At 41.6% G+C, this 20,221-nt stretch overlaps 1 protein-coding gene across 1 annotated transcript in view; it reads left to right on the top strand.

The window, feature by feature from the left end:
• APOB (apolipoprotein B) overlaps positions 1–17,436 on the top strand; it is a 50,227-nt gene extending 32,791 nt beyond the window's left edge. Inside the window, exons 24-29 of the mRNA XM_035109988.2 lie at positions 525–664; positions 1,451–1,824; positions 3,969–11,429; positions 12,522–12,621; positions 13,500–13,683; positions 14,504–17,436. Of these exons, the coding sequence (XP_034965879.2) occupies positions 525–664; positions 1,451–1,824; positions 3,969–11,429; positions 12,522–12,621; positions 13,500–13,683; positions 14,504–16,261 (10,017 nt within the window). The 3' untranslated portion in view covers positions 16,262–17,436. The remainder of the gene's footprint in view (positions 1–524; positions 665–1,450; positions 1,825–3,968; positions 11,430–12,521; positions 12,622–13,499; positions 13,684–14,503) is intronic.
• Positions 17,437–20,221: the final 2,785 nt, after the last annotated feature.

The raw sequence follows: 20,221 nt of genomic DNA, 5'->3' as shown, positions 1-20,221 counted from the left end.
CATGCCTCAGCTCTTCCCCATGCCAAGGGTATCTCAATTTCTTGAGGTACTGGCGTGAGGAGAGCAGCAATACATGCTTCAAGGATTCTCCCATAGTGTAAGGCAGTACAACCAAGCCCCCATTTACGCCTGTTCAATATGTGTGCGGCCACACACACACACATATCACGCCAAACCTGGAAGCGACACCCAAAGTCACAAAAACATCACCCAAAGGGGCAGAATGGAGCGGGGTGGAATGTGGTGCCTGCAGGCTTTTCCAATGGTGTTTCAAATACGTGCAATTTCACTGACGCCCGTGTTTGCCCGTGCCCGTATGTTTGGGTGGTGGTAGGGGTTTGATGCTACTACTGCAGCTCTAACACCACCAAGATGTGGGGCTAGAATGTGACAACAAGACTGCTTGCATTGAGTTTCAGCACTAGGGGTTCTAGGCAGGTGGGTTAGGGTGACCGAATTGCTCATTTGAACTTTTTCTGATCCCAAGGCTCTTTGTAGCTTGATATTTTACTCTGATCTTGCAGGCGACCAATACCTGGTTACAGCAGGCATCCAAGAACGTTCCTTATGCGAAAAATCTACAGGAAAAGTTAAGCAGACTCCAGGAGCTCAATTTTCAGAACATGGAATTTCTTGCCATCCCAGAGGAGCTTTTCTTAAAAAGGTAAAGCGAAAGATGACATGTCTTATTTGACACTGACAAGGACCCTTTGCAGCCTTGAAGCCTAGCCTCATTACAGTGGTACCTTGGGTTATGAACTTAATTCATTCCGGAGGTCCGTTCTTAACCTGAAACCGTTCTTAACCTGAGGCGCGGTTTCGCTAATGGGGCCTCCAGCTGCCGTTGTGCCACCGGCGCGCAATTTCCGTTCTCACCCTGGGGCAAATTTTGCAGCCTGAGGTATTACTTCCGGGTTAGCGGAGTTTGGAACCTGAAGCGTTTGTAACCCAAGGTACCACTGTACTAATGGCAAATTGTTCTTACACGAGATACACTGGTGCAAGATGCAGTTTATGACAAATGCCTGGATCAGAACCATGTTTCCTGCTTGGTAGGGGGTTGGACTGGATGGCCCTTGTGGTCTCTTCCAACTCTATGATTCTATGATTTCAGCGTAGTCCATCAACTTCACCAGCCATTCATCCTTGGTTGGGACTTTATCTTTTTTCCATCTCTGGGCCAGTAGTATTCATGTACGTGAATAATCGTTTCTGCTTCTTTGATGTCTCTGCACCTAAAATCCCTAGTAAAAAAAGCTCCTGGTTAAATTTATGTACTACCCTTCATTGCAAGATCTCAGGGCAGTTCACAGGATAAAAATACAAGGGATACAGAGGTGGATGAAGAAAAAATCCAACCTAGAATAGGGCAGCTTCCTAGGCAAAGTGCAACCATTTGTTATTTTGTGGACTTTGTGGGATCTTAATTCCGGGTAACTTTTTATTGCAGCGATGGCCAGATCAAATACATTTGGAACAAGGAGAGCGCTGTCATTACCATTCCACTGCCGTTTGGTGGCAGGTCATCCTACGATATGAGAGTGCCTAAGATTCTGGAAACATCTCAAATGGCAATGCAGTCAATGGGAGTCAACATGGCTTCTCAAGAGTACAGGCTTCCACGCTTCACCATCCCAGAGTCATACACGCTTCGGGTGCCTTTGCTGGGCACTTTCGAGATCTCTTCCAATATGTACAGCAATTACTACAACTGGTCAGGTTCCTACTCCTTGGCGAACACCACAAAGGATGTCTACAGCCTAAGAACAAACTACTTTGTGAGAGCTGACTCTGTTTTGGAACTCCTTTCATATAATGTACAAGGTAAAAACCTCTTCCAGGGTGGGGAGATTACGAGCATATTAATTAACCGTGTGTTATGTTTACTCATTGGTTCAATACTTTTTACTAGAAATATGTCACAGGCTCATTTCTCTGTGCATCAACAGTTAATATGATACATTTAATAACTCGTATTTGGCCAAGCCTCCTCTTGAGTTTGATAAAGCTCATGCTCACAAGACTCCTCGTGAATATTGTCGGGAAACAAAGAATGCTGTGCTAGATAGTAAGTCTGCAGGCCCGAGTGTACTAGTGGGTGAAACTGGCTGATGCAATACTTTCTATAGGAGTGCTGGGTCAGAATGACTCAGCAGTAATGTGCTGTCAGTTGATTGGCTGTCATCAGTTTAAAAGGGAAACCTTTCCAGCAGTGAGTGTGGTGGTGGTATTGTAGAAGGGTGTGGTCAGTGAGAGGTTTAGAGAGTGTATGAACTGCTCGTGTATGAACTGCCTGTAGATGTTTGTATATAGCTCACAATAAATATACTGCACTAAAGAACCTGGAACTCTTAACATTTCTGCTAAAGCGCCGTGAAGAAATTCGCGACAAATATATGATACCAGGGACTTACTCAATATTGTGACTGTTCATGCAAGGAATTATGGCAGCCTGATCATATTCTCCCATGTGCATTAATCTACCTAATTTGTTATACTAATCATGCAACACTATGAAGAAAAAATCCTATCCAATAGTCACATAGCAGTTTTGTTTTGCAAAGTTGTCCGCGGTCTTCTTTGTGTTTGCCTTTAGAACAATGTTGAGAGAAACAGGTCACTGTTATTCAGTTGGAGAACAGAGACTGAGAGTTAATGTCACACCCAAGGCTACTTAATGGCTGAGTTCTGATACTAAACCGCAGTTTAATATTCCATAGATGAGTTTCAGTTTCAGGAGCTTCTGTCCAGCTGTAAAAGATCAGAAACTTTTGCTTCTGTTTTCAACTGACTGTGATTTGTTATGTACAAACCTAGAACTATAGTTTAAGGCAGTATTCCCCAAACTTGGATCTCCAGCTGTTGTTGTTGTTTTTTACTACAATTCCCACCATCCCTGACCACTGGTGTTGCTAGCTAGAGATGATGGGAGTTGTAGTTCAAAAAGAGCTGGAGACACAAGTTTGGGAAACACTGGTTTAAGGCCACAAGCTGCGGTAAGAAATCACAGTCTGAAGTTGGTTTATTTTCCTAAACCAAACACTTTGCATTCAACATAAACTGTAATTAGGTGAAAATGGAAACAAAAGCTTTCAATACCCTTAGGCCAGGGGAAGGGAGTGTGTGTAAGTCTAAGCACATTCCTGTAAAGCTAAAATATGTTTTAGTAGTATGTCCAAATGCAGCCAATAGGAAAGGGGAGAGCTGGACCCAGGTACCAGAATTCAAGTCCATCCATTGTACCACACTTCAAGTCTGTAACAGTATGTTGTTGTGGTCTTTTCCCTTCCTTTACATTAAAATCTTTTCATGAAAGTGCAAAAGAGAATCCATTTGAAAGGCACAAACAATTCTATATCATCAGCAACCATTATCTAAAAAACAAACCAAGCCAAAAACAACCCCACAGCTCTGATCTGGTGAGAAAGTAAATTCTACAGTTACTTCCATCAGTAAATTCTACAGTTACTTCCATTGGTGGTGTCTACAGCCATAACTTAGTTAAATCTTAAATGCCAACTGAATGACAGCCTGGTTTGCTAAAATTGACAAAGCCCACATATCATCTGTGTCTTAAAGGCTTCAATGGAACAATCCTAAACATATCAGTACAGAAGTAAGCTATACCCAACGGAGCTCAATAAACCTTACTTTTAATGGAAGTCTTCATAGGATTACAGACTAAAATCCAAATGTTTGCTTTTAACTTTGGTGGGCTTGAAGTCCCGTTCAAGTCAATCCAACACACATTTCCGAGTAAGTTGCATCAAACGAAGCGGAACTTAACTTCTAGGTAAACATGCAGTACTGTATATTTCTTGAATTTGGCTTGCAGGACCTGTGAATGTAGAAGGGTGTGCAGGATACTCCAGCAAGGCACAGTAGTTTAAGTTATTTATTTATTTATTTAGTTGTTGTTGTTTTTTAAAAAAGCTGATTGTACTTTTCTCTTCTCTCTCCACCCCCAGGTCAGGGAGAAGCAAGTTTTGATGAGAAGAACTTTGCCTGTAATTATGAAAGTTCACTGCAACACAAACTCCTCAATTCAAATTTTAAATACAGCAAAACAGGCAATTTAGAACCCACTCCCATGAGCAGGATGGCCCTTACACTGGTAACTTCCAGCCCGCTGGGTACTCGGTTTTCCCTGTCGTATGGTGAAGATGCCAAATTGAGCAACAACCTGGTTCTTCAAAACATAAACGTAGAAGGGCAACTGAATGTCGCTTCAGCCTTTGCTAAAACCACAGGCACACTGTCAAGCACCTTTGATGTCAACAAGCATGTTTGGGCAGGGGAATCCAATCTGAAGTTTGACTCTTCCTTGCTTCAGGCTACTAACCAGATGACTGCCAGGTTTACAGGTGGCCCATGGACAGTCAAGTCCGTCTCGAATGTACAGAACGGTTTTCTGACTAACACGGCTTCCTTGAAGTATGAAAACAGCCAGCTGAAGTTTTCCTCTGAGACCGCTGGAAACCACAGAAGCTTTGCAGTTGCCAACAAGTTTGACTTCTCTGTGGACAGAAAGGGAGCTGCGCTGCGCTCCGAGTACCAGGCCAATTACGTAGAAAACCAATGCTACGCCCTGATTTCGAGCTCCGTTAACGGCCAAGGTGTCGAGCTGATTAGCCACGTGTCTGCGAAAGGTGAAAGACTCAAAGCTGAGCACAAGTCTACATTAGGTGTTAACCTGGACGGCCTGGCCAGCACTGCAACAACAATGCTGCAGTTCAATCCATTGAAACTGGAGAACGAAATGAATGCCCGAATTGGCGTCACTGGGGCTTCCGTGAAGATTAATACAGGAGGACACTTTGGGAAACACAATGCAAAATTTGATTTGGATGGAAGAGCGGCTCCCACAGAAATCGTGCTTACAAGTGTATATCAAGGCAGCATTTTGGACGCAGACAGCAAGAACACCTTAACCTTCAGAGTCAACAAAGGGGGACTGAAGTTTGCAAACAGCTTGATCGGGTCATACAAAGAAATGAAGCTGGAAAACACTCATGACCTGAACATTGTGGGCTTGTCTTTGACTTACGCTTCCAATTTAGACCACACCATCAGTCCGGGCAAGTCCCACAGACACCATTTGGACTTCCAGCTGCAACCCTATTCTCTCACAGCCAACGTGAACAATGACTTGAAATTCGGCAGTGCTGATCTAAACAACAACGCACGGTTACAACTTGAGCCCCTGAAGGTTAATCTGGATGGCAATGTGAAAGGTGCCTACAGCGGCGATGAAGTGAAGCATGCCTATACCTTCACCTATGCAGATCTGGTGGCGCATGTTAAGACCGACACAGTAGCGAGCATTCGAGGTGCAGCTCTCACCCACAGAGTCAACTTGGATGTTGCAGGTCTCTCTTCGTCGGTCGTCATCAACACAAACTGTGACTCAAAATCCCTAACCTTTTCCAATGCAATACGATCTGTTGCAGCCCCATTTACTGTCACCGTTGACATGCATACAAATGGGGATGGAAGACTCTCAGTCTTGGGAGAGCAGTCAGGACAGCTGTACAGCAAATTCCTGCTAAAAGTAGAACCCCTTGCCTTCTCGCTTTCTCATGATTATCGGGGATCCACTGGCCACAACTTCAATTCTGAGAAAAGATACAAGACACTACTGGAGAACCAAGTCACTGCCCTTTTTACGCCATCTGAGCAAAGAAGCACATGGAAAATGAAGGGCCAACTGAACAATAATGTGTACACTCAAGATTTTAGTGCTTTTAATGATGCAAAAACTATTGGGGTGGAGCTGGATGGGAAAACCTTAGCAGACCTATCTGTACTGGACTTTCCTATAACTATGCCATTCACAAACCAGGGGAGAGTCAATTTAATTGATGTTTTAGATTTAAGGGAAAATGTAGCCCAGACTCAAGAGTTTGGTCTTGCTCTTTCTGTGAAGTATGATAAGAATGAGAATATGCATGTCATCAATCTGCCCTTCTTGGAAAAGTTACCAGCTTACTATGAGCAAATGAGGCAATCCATCTTAGCTGTACTCAAATCTATTCAGAAGAACCTGAGGAGTGTAAATATAGATCAGGTTGTGAGAAAATATAGGGCAGCATTAGATAAAATCCCCCAGCAGGTCAATAACTATGTGAAGACATTCGATCTGGAAAGCAAAGTAAACAACCTGAAAGAGAAACTGGATGCATTTACAAAGGATTACAGCATAACAGTGGATGACCTTGAACTTGCTTTGGAAAATGCCAAAACTAATCTCCAGGAAGCCTTGTCTAAACTTCAGGTTTTCCTGGTAGAAACTGAAAAATACATACGGAGCAATTATGACCTAAAGGCAGCTGTTGTGCAACTTATTGAGCAGATTATTGAAAAAATGAAAGTTATAGACAGGCAATATGAAATCAGTAAAAAAATGATCGACACTATTCATCAACTGCAATCTGCCATCTCTCAATATGACTTTAACCAGATAGGAAGCAATGCTGCTGCTTGGGTTCAAAATATGGATGCTGAGTACAAAATCAAAGCTCGAGTACAAGAAAAACTAGATCAACTGAAGAAGCAGATACAGAATATAGACGCCCAACGCATTGCAGAGAGTTTGAAGCAGCAGGTGGAGGCCATTGATATTAGAACACTTATAGAGAAGCTGGACGTGTCCTTTCCTATTCAAAAACTTAATCAAATTCTGGAGCAAATTAAAGATCTTCTTCTAAATTATATGGAGGACTACAAAGTGACTGAGAAGATCAATGTACTTCAAGACAAAATGCATGAACTTATTGTGAACTATAAAGTTGATCAGCAGGTCAAAGTTCTAATGGACAAAATAGTTGAGTTGTATAACCAACAGAAAATTGGAGAAACAATCCAGAAATTAACCCTGTCTCTGAAAAAAATTGACATAAAATCATGTTTCAACCAGGTACTGAAATTCATTGATGATGCTGTTAGGCAGGTCCAATCATTTGATTACACAAATCTGGTGGATGAAGTCAACAACTTTCTTGATTTTGTTATCAAGAAGCTGAAGTCATTTGATTACAATAAATTTGTAGATGAAACAAACAATAAAATCCGGGAAACAACACAGAAAATCAATGATGAAATCAAAGCCTTGGAGCTACCTCAGAAAATGGAAGCTACAAAACAATACATCAGAGATGTCGCTGCTGTGGTTTCTCAGAACATACAGAAACTAAAAGACACTAGACTTGCCATCATTGTTAACTGGCTTAGTGATCTCCTAAGCTCAACAGCATTAAGTGAACTGAAAAGTAAAGCTTGTGAGTACCTGGAAGATGCACGTGAGAGAATTTATCAAATGGATATCCCAGTAGAAATCCGGGGATACCTTGAGAAGGTCAGCCAGCTCTACAGCACCATAATCACCTTCCTAGATGATCAGTGGAAAACTGCCTCAAAGAAGATAACCCTTTTAGCTGAGCAATACAATGTAAAAAATATGGCTGACAGTTTCAACCACTTTGTTGAAACTGGTTTTAAAGTTCCTGAAATCAGAGCAGGCATAATCAACATACCTGCTTTTGAAGTCAGCCTCCGGGTCTTGCGGGAAGCCACCTTTCAAACTCCAGATTTCCTTATTCCACTAACTGACCTGCGTGTCCCATCGTATCAGGTAAACCTCAAGAAATTGAAAGAAATCAGGATTCCAGTCAGATTTACTACTCCTGAGTTCACCATTCTAAATACATTCAAGGTGCCATCTTATACAATTGATTTGAATGACATCAAACTGAAGATTGTGAAGACGATTGACCAAATAATGTCGAGTGACTTTCAGCTGCCCACTGCTGATGTGTATTTCCAAGATCTAAAGATGAAAGATATGTATTTTTCTGACTACTCTTTCCCAGAAATGAATTTCCCTGAGCTACAAATACCTGAATTACTGATCCCAAAACTAAATTTGAATGAATTCCAGTTCCCAGATATCCAAATTCCAGAATTCCAGCTGCCCCGCATTCCACACTCTGTGATGGTCCCTACTTTTGGAACATTGTCTGGTGCTTTCAAAGTAACCTCTCCCTTCTTCACATTGACTACTAATGGTGCTTTTAAGAACACAACAGCTTTTGCCCACAGCCCAGAATTTTTGGGCTCTGTTTCAGCAGTAGCAACTTCCAAAATCAACTGCCTTGCTTTCGAAATGACTGCAGATACAAGTCTCTCAGCTCCCGAGATGAAGCAATTAATCCTAAGAGACAACCTGAAGTTCTCCCACATGTACATTGATGCTATTCATGCAGGTGAAATAACATTTTTGGGGACTTCTGTTTGGGGAAATGCAGAAACTACAGCAAAATTCCATACTGAGCGTAACTCTATAGATCTGTACAACCAATTAACAGGCAGCCTGCAGAAGAAGATTTCCATAGAGAGCAGGACAACCTACAGACACAGGCTATATATTCCAAATTTCAGCAGCCAAGCAGAATTAAGCAATGAAATAAAAACAGCATTAGAAGCAGGGCGCATATCAGCTACTTCCATTGGCAGAGGAGACTGGAAGTGGACAGCCTTTGATTACTCTGGTGAAGGAACCCATGAATCAAGTGTCAGCTTCGGTTTAGGGGGATCTATAGCTTCATTCGTAGCACAAAACAAGATAAATGATAAGTACCTGAAAGTTGACCAAAGACTGTCATATGAATATAATCTACCAAGTTCTGCAAGGCTTGAAGTTCAATCTGTAGTAGAATCTCCACAGTTGGGACGTAGTGACTTAAATGTGCAAGGCACAGGGAATCTTGCAGAGCTGAAAACAGAACTGAGGGGCACACACAATGCAAAGTTGAACGGACGCATATCTGGGACTATAAATAATGATGTGAACTTCTTGGTGCAGCCCTTTGAACTGAGCACATCAACAAATAATAACATGAATGTAAAAGTTAGCTTCCCAATGAAAATAGTTGGCAAAATTGAGCTCGTGAATAATTATATTCTGGCACTAAGTCCCTCCACTCAACAAGTCAGCTGGGCAGCAGAGGGCAGATTTAATCAATACAGATATGTCCATAACATGTCTGCTGGTAACAACGAAGAAAGTATTGAAGCTTCTGTGTCCATGAATGGTGATGCTAACTTGGAGTTCCTAAAAAATCCCCTCTCGTTTCCTGAACAATCTGTCATGGGCATCAAGACACCCCACATGCAAGGATACTCTCTGTGGGAGGACTCAGGGCTGAAGAATTTACTGAAGACTACAAAGCAATCATTTGATTTAAACCTGAAAGCTCAGTACAAGAAGAACAAAAACATGCACTCGTTTCAAATTCCTTTGGATGGAGTACATCGAGCCCTGAATCAGTACATTGCAACCTTCAACAGGCACTTTGAGGAAGGTAGAGACAACACCTTAGCATTCCTGACCAAGTCCTATAACCAAGCCAAGACCAAGTTTGACAAGTACAAAATAGATACTTCAGTTAGCAAAGTCCCACAGACATTCAGGATCCCAGGGTACACTGTTCCAGTGGTCAACATTGAGGTATCTCCTTTTACTGCTGAGCTCCCAGCTTTTGGCTATGTGATCCCTAAAGAAATGAGCACTCCAAGTTTCACTGTCCCACTTGTTGGGTTTTCAGTGCCATCCTATACATTGGTCCTTCCATCATTGGAGTTACCAGTCCTCCATGTTCCCCAAGGTCTGCAGACTCTTAAGCTTCCCAGCTATCGAGCACACTCACCTTTAAACAGAATCTACATTCCAGCCATGGGAAATATTACCTATGAATTTTCATTCAAATCTAGTGTGATTACCCTGAACACAAATGCTGGCCTTTTTAACCAATCTGATATCATTGCTCGCTTGAGTTCATCCTCCACTTCTGTGATTGATGCCCTGCAATATAAATTGGACGGAACAACCAGTCTCACAAGGAAAAGAGGGTTGAAGCTAGCGACTGCATTATCCCTGAACAACAAGTTCATAGTGGGAAACCACGACAGCACCATCAGTCTCACCAGGAAAAATATAGAAGCTTCAGTGGTTACCACTGCAAAAATCAGTATGCCAGGCTTAAACATGAATTTTGGGCAGGAGCTTAAGGGAAATGCCAAATCAAAGCCAGTCATTTCCTCAGCTATTAATCTAAACTACGTTCTTGACACTCGTGGTGCCACTGCTAAAGGAGCAGTTGACCACAAGGCCACCTTGGAAAGCATTATATCTTATATATCTGTAGATACTTCAACCAATGCTTTCATCAATGGAGAGCTTCACAAGAGAAAACCATTTTCTGGAAAGTTGGTTCATGAAGCAAATGCCTACCTAAATGCTAAAGGTGCTCGTTCCTCAGTCAAATTTGAGTCCAGCTCTGACATTGATGGATTTTGGAAGTTTGACACAAAAGAAAATGTTGCCATTGAAGCATCCACTCGTCGTCTTTATGCATTATGGGACCACAATGGAGAAAATCATCTGGAATATTCTCCAATTTTCAGAACTGAAGGACATCAGAACTGCAAAGTGACTTTAGAAGTAGAGCCCGGAAGTATGTCAGCGGGTCTTCAGATACAAGCTACCCAGCCAAATAATTTCTTTGGTGAGACTTCAGTTAATCAAGACTTTTCCATTGCCACCAACAGTGAGAATCAGAAGATTGAGTGGAAGATCGAAGGCCAAACCCTCTCCCTCTTCCTTGGACATCGCTTGCAGTTATCGAATGACAACACAGAAGCTCATTTTGACCTGTCCGGTTCTTTGGGAGGTCATGTAGCTTTCCTCAGATACCTTGTGCTCCCAGTTTATGACAAGAGCTTATGGCAAATCTTGAAATTAGATGACACCACTAGTCCTGGAGAAAGGCAATACTTAAATATGTCAACATCCTTAGTATACACAAAAAATGAAGATGGGTACTTTATCCCCATAAATGTCAACCAGCTGACGGATGGATTTACATTCACAATTCCTGAAATTAACTTACGGGATATCAAAATCCCCCAAAGACTGACCACCACGCCATTTCACATTGGATTTCCATCACTTCCAAAAATTCACTTTCCTCAGTACGAAGTAGTGACCAGCTTGAAAGAATATAAAATTCCCTACTTTGAGGTGACTATACCTGAGAAGCTATTAACTGTATCTGAATATACTCTTCCAAAGACCCTTGACCTGGGTAAAATATTTGTGGACCTCAGCGCTGCAGCCAAGAAGATAGCAGACTTTGAGTTGCCTACGATTACTATTCCTGAACAGCAGATTGAAATCCCAGCCATTAAAATCTCCTTGCCTGCTGGAATCTACATCCCCGCTTTCGGAGCTTTGGGTGTTTCTTTCAAGGTTGCTTCTCCATTGTACAGTACCACCTGGAAAACAGATTTCAAGAACGATAAAGACTCTTACAACCATTCCATTGATTTTACTGCAAGTTCACCACTGCAGTTCCTGGCGTATGATCTAAAAGGTAAGATCATATATACACGTGTGCACACACACACACACACACACACACACACACACACACACACACATATAAAGTTTTAGGTGTCTTGGATCCTGAGGAAAGCTCTTTGCAAAGGATGTGTGTCCCATCCTCTCCAGCCACCTGCATTCACTCAAAATAATAACAACAACAACCTGTGAATGGAAGGTGCCTTTACTAAATTTTGGGTGATTTCACCCCTCTCCCAGCACCCCTCACCCCTCCTTCCATACTGTTCAGAAGTTGCTGCCCGAACCTTTGAGGAAGCTTTTCGGGGAACACAGGCAGCTTTTAGTAGTCAGGCCACTTTCCTTCCATAAACGTCTTCCCATTTACTTATCTTCAGATCAAAACCACTGTACCTCAGTCGAAAGGTACATGTATACCAAAAGAATGAAATAATAGAGCTACATTGCGGAAGGAAAATGAAAAGGGTGTGCTAGGAATCTAAAGTAAGCCAGTATCTGAAGTAATAGGAATTATACTTCAATTTTCAAAAGAGTTCCACCAATATTTTTAGTAATCTTTTCAGCTGTCCCATAAGGCAGGCTAACATTATTACATAATCACATATTGCTGATGGAGGTGGCCAGGGACTAAATACAAAAGGTCAACTAGGTAGTTTATGGCTAGAGGGAGATTTTGACTCATAGAGGGACATTTGAACCAGGAGCATCTATTGTTCTCCTCCGAGTCACTGTCTTTTGCATTTTCCCCTCCCTCAAAACACATTTTTTGGAGAGGAAAAAGTGTGGGAATGCCATGATTCTGAGGAGCACCTCCTATGGATAACAGATGGAGGTACAGGACACTTTCTATCCCCATTAAACAACACTATAGGCGAGCCCCAAGTTTACAGATGGGTCTCTGCAGTAGATCAGCTCTCTATAATAGTTGCAGCAGATCCTGTAAAATGTAGAAACCAATGACAAAAACTTCTGCATTCAGTGCAGCAGTTTATTATTTAGTGGAAAAGTGAGACGTTGAGTACACATCATCTTAGCCCTAGACTTTCAATGCAGGCTCCATTTACGTTACCTATAATTTCACCTGTGTGGAACCTTTGCTTCATAGGTGTGTGGATCTACAAAGGTAACAGCTTCGAAGGAAACAGCCACTTTGTGCATCGTGACCTGAGTGCAGAATATAACGAGCTTTTCACTGTAGAAAACGGGTAAGGACTTGTTTTTGTCAACCTGAACTCTATAGGGAATCCTAATTCAATGAGCTATGGCTGTTATAAAATGTGTGCTAAATGGTATCCTTTCACTTAGTGTGCTCCTAACAACCCTCTCTCCCCACAAAAAAAGGAGAAGGTAGGGATTGCCCTCTAAGGAAACATGTCTGAAGGGGCCATCTGCTCTACATTGAGATTTGAAAATGGGAGGTGGTAGTCAACTAAGCCATATTCAGAGGAGATCTATTAAAAAAAAACAACAGTGGGTTTACTCCGTGTTTGACTAACATTGCCTATCACGCAAGGTCTTTTTGTGGATTCCATCACCAGACACAAGACTTTATTCCAAAGCGGGGCAGAGTCACTTCTCTAGTGTCCTGGCAGCTGGGTTTCCTGCTGCTTGCTGGGAGGGAGAGTGGGCAGTTGGCAATCACACCAACAAAGCCAATATGGTGCTTCTAACTGTGCATTTGAGTTTTTGTGAAGGGCAGGGGACAAATATTTATAATAAACAAACGAGTGCCAGGATAGATCAGCTGGTAAGAACATGGCCTGGATCACGAGAAAGTTGCAGGTTCAATCCCCGTATGGGACAGCTGCATATTCCTGCATAGCAGGGAGTTGGATTAGATGATACCAGTGCTATTTTTTTTTCTAGAAAAGAGGTGCTGGAGCTCACCATGAACTTCTCCCTTGCCAATGGCACCCACCTGAGAGGTGCCAGAGCTGAGCTCCAATTGTTGAGGTTCCCTTCCAACTCTACAATTCTACGATTCTAAGTCTTCTGAGATAGACATTCATTTAAAATCAACCGTATTTTTAAATTAATAATAATTAATAATCACATTTTCTCTGATTGATTCTGCCTGCTTTAGAACCACTGACTACAAGATATCTCTGGATGTCACCAGCCCAACCTTCACTGATGTTCAAGTGCGCTTCCATGAACAGACCGCAAGAGTTGCTACCTCAATATCTTCATCTTCAGCTGGAACCCTTGGCTCTCTCATCAGTCTGGATACTGATACTTTCAAGGGCAAGATTTTCTACCGAACTCTGGTAAGCATGCCCAGAATTAGGCGATGTGCTCTTGCTTAAAGGATCATGAACTTACTACTGGCACAGTGCCCATCTTTATAATAGATGGGTTTGAAGGCAGAAGAGGGGGAAGTCAAGTTTTATTGTGACGGCCCTGTATTGTGAGGTCCCTGTTAACTGACTCGGACTGGTTCGCACCAAGAACAGAGGTGTGGCGAGAGCAGGCTGCTCTGAGACAAAGGGATATGCCACTTCTGGGGTCTGTCTGTCCATTTGCCACAGCATAGTTGCTCTGCTTCCTTCTTTTGCCTCCTCAGCGTAAGCTGAGTTTTTCAGAATTCGAATGTGTCGCCAGACTCCTAGCAGTACCAGGAGGGGAAGACTAAGATGTATTTTTCTAATGCCACTTTTAACTTATTTGTAGATGTGAGCCTAATGCAGGCTTCTCCAACCTGTTGCCCCCCCCCCAAAGTTGTTGGACTACAATTCCCATCATCCTTGATAATTGGCCATTGGTGGTGGTGGTGGTGGTGGGGGTTTAGTTATAAATGATTACTGCAAAAAGAAGCTATATCTATACACCGGGTCATCTTCTGCCAAATTTTCATTTTACATTACTTTTTATTTCCCATATTTTAGTGTCCCTGGGCTGATTAAAATTGGGGCAAATATAATTTATTTAACAACTTAGGAAGGGTGCGGCAAACAGGCACAAGCCGTAGCCGCAGATATGATAAACATTGGTGCAAAATAAGTCTATTAGTGGAAGACGTGTCTTGGGTTTTCCTTAGCAAAGTAGTGGGTGAGTGACACTTCCTAAAAATGTGTTTTACATTTGCAGGCTAACCCTCAGAAAGACGTCAATGTCTTTGAAGGCGAGATGTCATTCAGAAATCCTGAAGTGATTCAAGTCAAAGCCAACTGGAAAGAGGATGCTGCCATAGACCTACTCGAAGGCTTAAAAGAGAAGGTGCCTAAAATAGCCGGTGCTTTGTACAACTGTGTTAACAAGTATCACCATGAGCATATGGGTATTGAGATCAACACTGCCACCTTGAAGCTGAAGGACAACCTGAAACATAATGCTGACATGGCTTACAGAGATACTTTAAGCAGCATCAACAAACTGGAACAGGAGCTGCATGGCATATCTAACCAGGTCAATGGGGAATATGAAATCTTGAGGCAGAAAGCCAAGAAACTGTACAACCAAGCTGCAGATCAAGCCAACCAGATTGACTATGACCAAATCAGAGCCCAGTTTTTTGAAGCCACCATGAATATAATCACCGAATACCATAAAAGGGTGAAGCGTCTTATTGATTCTGCCATAGAATTCTTGAAGGTAACAAAATTTCAGGTGCCGGGAGTACACGGGGAGCACACTGGTGAAGAACTTTATGTGATGGCCACTGAGAAGTTAGCAAATACTGCAGAGCTCTGCATCACAAAAATGCAGGAATGTTTTGATGATCTGAATGCATATGCGACTGAACTAGAGGTTAAAATTCCAATTTCCGGCCAGACCATCAAAGTTCGTGACATACTTGATGAAATTAAGGTCTTTCTAACACATGTTAGAAATACAGTCAGTAACCTATTTCTTGCCCTTGAAAAGATTGACTTCACACAATATCTAAGAGAGCTCAAAGAAGTCGCTCAGCAAGTTTTCAAAGGAGCAGAAGATCTGATCGCAAATTTGAAAGCCCAAAACTATGAACATTTAAGAGCCCAGGCAAGACAACTCTCTGCCAAGATCCGGCAAGGACTCGATGAGTTAGCAAACAATATAGGATACTTCGCTCAGCAGGTTGGAAGGTTTATCCAGCAGACTTTGCAGGTTAGTTCCGTGGAGATAGAGCGTTTGCTGCAAAGCATCAAAGTCCTGCGGGAAGAATATTTTGACCCAAGCGTTGTTGGGTGGTCTGTCAAATATTACGAAGTGGAAGAGAAGGTGCTGGCTTGGCTGAAGGGTCTGATCGATGCTGTGATAGAGTCGCATGCCAAATGGATCAGTGGCACTTCTGACATGGTTGCACACCTGACAGATCAAGTGAAAGAATTTTTGGAGAACTATGAAACTGAATTCTCCAAGTCGGCTCAGGACAAGATTCTATATTGGTCAGAAGCTGCTAAGAAGAGCGCTGCAGAACAAAACCAAAAAGTCAAGGCAAAGGTAAACGAGGCCTATGCACACCTATCTGATTCCTATGCAAAGCTTATCGCTAACACTAAGACCCTGATAGACCTGACAATAGAAAACTACACGGCATTCCTCCAGTACCTCCAACAGCTTCTGGATCAGTTTGAACAAGCGACAGCTGACACACTGAGGCCCTATATCGTTGTCCGCCAAGGAGAGCTCAGGATAGACATCCCGAAACCATTTGACTTGCCAACCATTTATCAGATGAGCCAGCTCAGTGAGGAAGATATTAGAAAGAAACTGGAAATAACGCGTGAACTGATTCAGCAAGGTGTCGAACAAAGCTCCAAAAAATGGGAAGATCTGCAATATTTCATTGATCAGCAGATCAGCGCTGGGCAACTGACCATGCAACAGATCAAGGAAAATGTACAGAAGCACTTGCAATCTTGAACGGACAAAGAGAAAGAAAGATAGTGCAAGTTTTAAGCATGCCATATTTAAAGCCAGCAGCAATCATTGCTCTTGGAACACCAGAAAGCTATTTGTTTGAGTTTGGCATTTGTAAATGAAAACGGAATAATTTGTGGCTTAGTCTAATGCTTTTCAAAAGCCAATAAATTAATTCTTTGTGACATTTTAGTGTCCTTTCATTGAAACCAGCTTTCTTTTAGGTCATAGGTCGTAATCCAGTATTTTTTAATGGAAGCCTTTACAGAGGCTTCAGATGGAACAGGGCCAGCCCCACATTGAGCAAAACATTTTGAAAATTGCTTCAATGGAAGATGAGAACTCAATGGAACAAGAAGTAGCATGTGATGAAAAAGTCAGCCTAAGAACTCAGCTAAAGAATGTGAACTATAAAAAATTTTTTAATTAGGCAAGTAACAGGAGGAAAGTAGGCAGAAGCGTACATGTTGGGTTGGAATGTGCATTCTCCATAAAACGAAACAAACAAAGGCATCAAAATTGATCTGTCTACAAAGTTAAACATTATGTTTCTTTTGTGGCCTAAATAGTCCTCTAACCAGTCAAGGGTTAAGCACTGTACTTTCCCTTTTTCTCGTCAACCGAGTTAGTATTTTCTGGTTTGTACAACCATTATTTTTATATTTCTATTTTAATTGTTGAATATTTTATTTTTGGTTCAGTCCAAGGCCCACCATTGTTCCAGGCAATCTTCAGCTTAAACTGAGGTTGCCAGCTCCTTGTTCTGAAGCAGGCTGGTGTCCCACTGTTTTTACTCTGCCAGTACTACTTAAATAGGCAAAGTTCATTAGAGGCAGTATTTCAAGAATGAGCACTCTCTTGCTGCTCAGCTGTTGAAAGTGCAGGACCCCCCTCTGGGCAAAACCCGCAGGAAGGCCTCATGCAAATATTCCTGAGTTTGAAAATTCTGAAATTTCTGAAAGCAAAATATTTGGGCCTACTAATTTATTTGGTTTTATATTTTGCCATTAGAACGCACTGTACATATCAGAGATCAGACTAATAGGATTCCTGCCCTTTTCCGTTCCCTTCTTGCTTTTCTCAGAACAAACTTGTTTTGCAATGTCAGTAGAAAAGTTGTGTAAATGTATCCTTTAATTAAACAGTTCACTCTGCTATCTTCTGTGGTTTTTTCCCCTTACCTTGTTAATTTGTGAAATTAGGTTTGTTCTGTTTCGTTTGCTTTGAATCATATTCTTTTTTTTTCTGGGACACTTTTGGGGTTCGTTACAAAGGGATCTTGCAAGTGTGTTCTAAGTCTGTCAGAGATGTCTCCCATCTTTGGAAAACGATTCTCATTATTGGAAGCTAAAACTTTGGCAGAGGAACCAAAGAATTCCAAGAATAGTCCTATCAGCTCCATCCCATCACGGTTTCTCCATTTTGTTTATGGGGCTCTGCTCACAGGACTAGAGTCAGTGAAGAGTCTGTGACTCCGTCGGGTAGGAGGCAGCCCGTCCTTTTCACCCACTTGAAATGGTTTACATACACAAACACCAATTGTGAGGCCTACACTTTGATGAGCAACTCAATAGTCATGGGCTTACACTGCTTCCAGAAGGTCTGGACCTGGGGAAGTCTTAAAAAAAAGAAGAGAATCAAGGGAGGTCTCTCTGCAGCCTTGGGGGTTCTGACTTAGCACACAGATAGTAAGTTGAAGAGGGCATTCCTCATTGATCTTAAATGGTTGAGATGCGGCCAGAGGCTGTTGGTCATCATTAGCACTTTGAGTTAAGCCTGGAAGGAAGTGATGCAGATACCAGCATCTCAACGCCAGGTGATCCTGGCAACCCTTCAGGTGGGCCACACTGCAGTTTGCATTACCTGAAGCTTACAAACTGTGACCCTTGATAATTCCAATGATGTAACATGTCCTACACAGCTTTTCCAAATGTTCTGCTATTGCTTTAAGTAATGGTGTACATAAGGGACGCTCCTCGATGGGAATGAAAGCTCTCAGGTGAAATGCTTCCAGGCAGTCAGATGGTGGCACTATGCACAAAGTTCCACCGGGGGCCATTCTGAGCTCATTAAACTGTGTGTTATGCTGCTCATTGTCTCGTTCTCATTCTCTGCTCTGATTTCCCCTTGGTTACCTAGTTGGAAACTGTACCCCTGATAATTCTCTCTCTCTCTCTCTCTCTCTCTCACACACACACACACACACACACACACACACACGAACAACCTCTAACAAATGTTGCTAAGTGAGGAACTGCCACCTGTTAAGAATCTATGGTTTGGGGATTCACTGAAGTGTGCGGTTTTCCCACACTAGTATTTTAAAAGGTTATAGATCATGTGTGCATAATAGGCAGAACATTAGGTCACTTGTCTCACTTACAACAATAATCCATTTTGATATGGGTCAGGTTGACACAAAGAATCTACCCATACCAGGTCTATTGATGAAACTGATCTCCTTTCCCCCCAAACTAATGAAATTTTCAACTAATGGGTACTTAAGTTAATAAAGTGTGCCACACATCTGTTAGGAGCCATTTGTAAAAGAAACCATTGGGAGTTCAGCTCTGAGATCACTGATATAACGTTTGAATGGCATCCCACTGGGAAACAGCATGGTATCAAATTAAGGAAAGTAACACAATAAATGTGTGAGAAATAACATTAGTGCATAAACAGTAAGGAAGAGAAGAGAGCTTGAGGGGGGATGACTGCCACTGGGTGTCCACAAAACTACTACTAATAAATTATCAGGGCAAATCCTTATCCCCTACTGGTGGCTTTGGCATTGACTTAAATGAATCACTTTCAGAACAAAAACCACATCAAAGTAATAATAATGAATTAATAAATGAAATAATAATAATAATAATAATAATAATAATAATAATAATAATAATTTAAACACACCTGCAAAAATACATTACACTCAGCATACCCAGCATAATTCTTTGTACGTAATTATTTTACCAAACTCTACCACGAGAATATTATTCCCCAGCTTCTTCCTGCGTAATGATTGACAACCTCAAAATTTTGTTCTCCTTATCATCCAAATTTAACTTATCCCTCTTACACTCCAAACACCAGTTTAATAATCTCTCTCCAATTATTGGCAGCATTTTCACTTCACATCTCACACATCATTGTGCAGCACATAGAAATAATGCTGAGAAAAATCTATAATAATGTGTGTGTGCTTTAAAGCCCATTCATTGCTACTTATTGATCAATCAGATTCAAGACATAGATATAGATTAGATAGATAGATAGATAGATAGATAGATAGATAGATAGATAGATGATATAGATAGATGATAGATAGATAGATAGATGATAGATAGATTAATAGATAGATAGATAGATAGATAGATAGATAGATAGATAGATAGATAGATAGATGATAGATTATTTAATGCTGTATTGTTTTCAACACTCGATTGGAAGCCGCCCAGAGTGGCTGGGGAAACTCAGCCAGATGGGCGGGGTACAAATAAATTAATAATAATAATAATAATAATAATATTATAATTGCATGCCCCCCATCTCCCAAGTGATGCAAGATTTCAAGAGTTCCAGGCCACAAACTATTAACAATATCATGATAACAATGGCAGTGCCCCAAATGAAAATGATTCACATACATTTGAGCTGACCATGTTAGAATTATAAATACAGATTTAGTTTTTGTTCCTTGCCACCATGCAGCCAAGAAGTGCCTCAAGACGTCAGGTATTAAAATAGGGAATTCAATATACAAAGAATGGCTCATCAGAGCATTCTAGTTTCTAGTAGGACATATTTTGAAAAGAGTTTGACAAGGAGTCAAACTGAACCTGAGCCAAAATCCCAGTTATATTCTCCCTCCCAAAGCAGAACAGAACTGGAACCATTCCTTCAATGTCTTCAAATAATGCATAAACTTTTTACTCTTGCCCCATCTCTCTGCTCTTGTATCCT

The sequence above is a fragment of the Zootoca vivipara genome, chromosome 3 (genome assembly GCF_963506605.1).
Source record: "Zootoca vivipara chromosome 3, rZooViv1.1, whole genome shotgun sequence".
NCBI classification, from domain to species: Eukaryota; Metazoa; Chordata; class Lepidosauria; order Squamata; family Lacertidae; genus Zootoca; species Zootoca vivipara.
The sequence above is the reverse complement of the archived record's forward strand: the minus strand, read 5'-3'. Positions and strand labels throughout refer to the sequence as shown.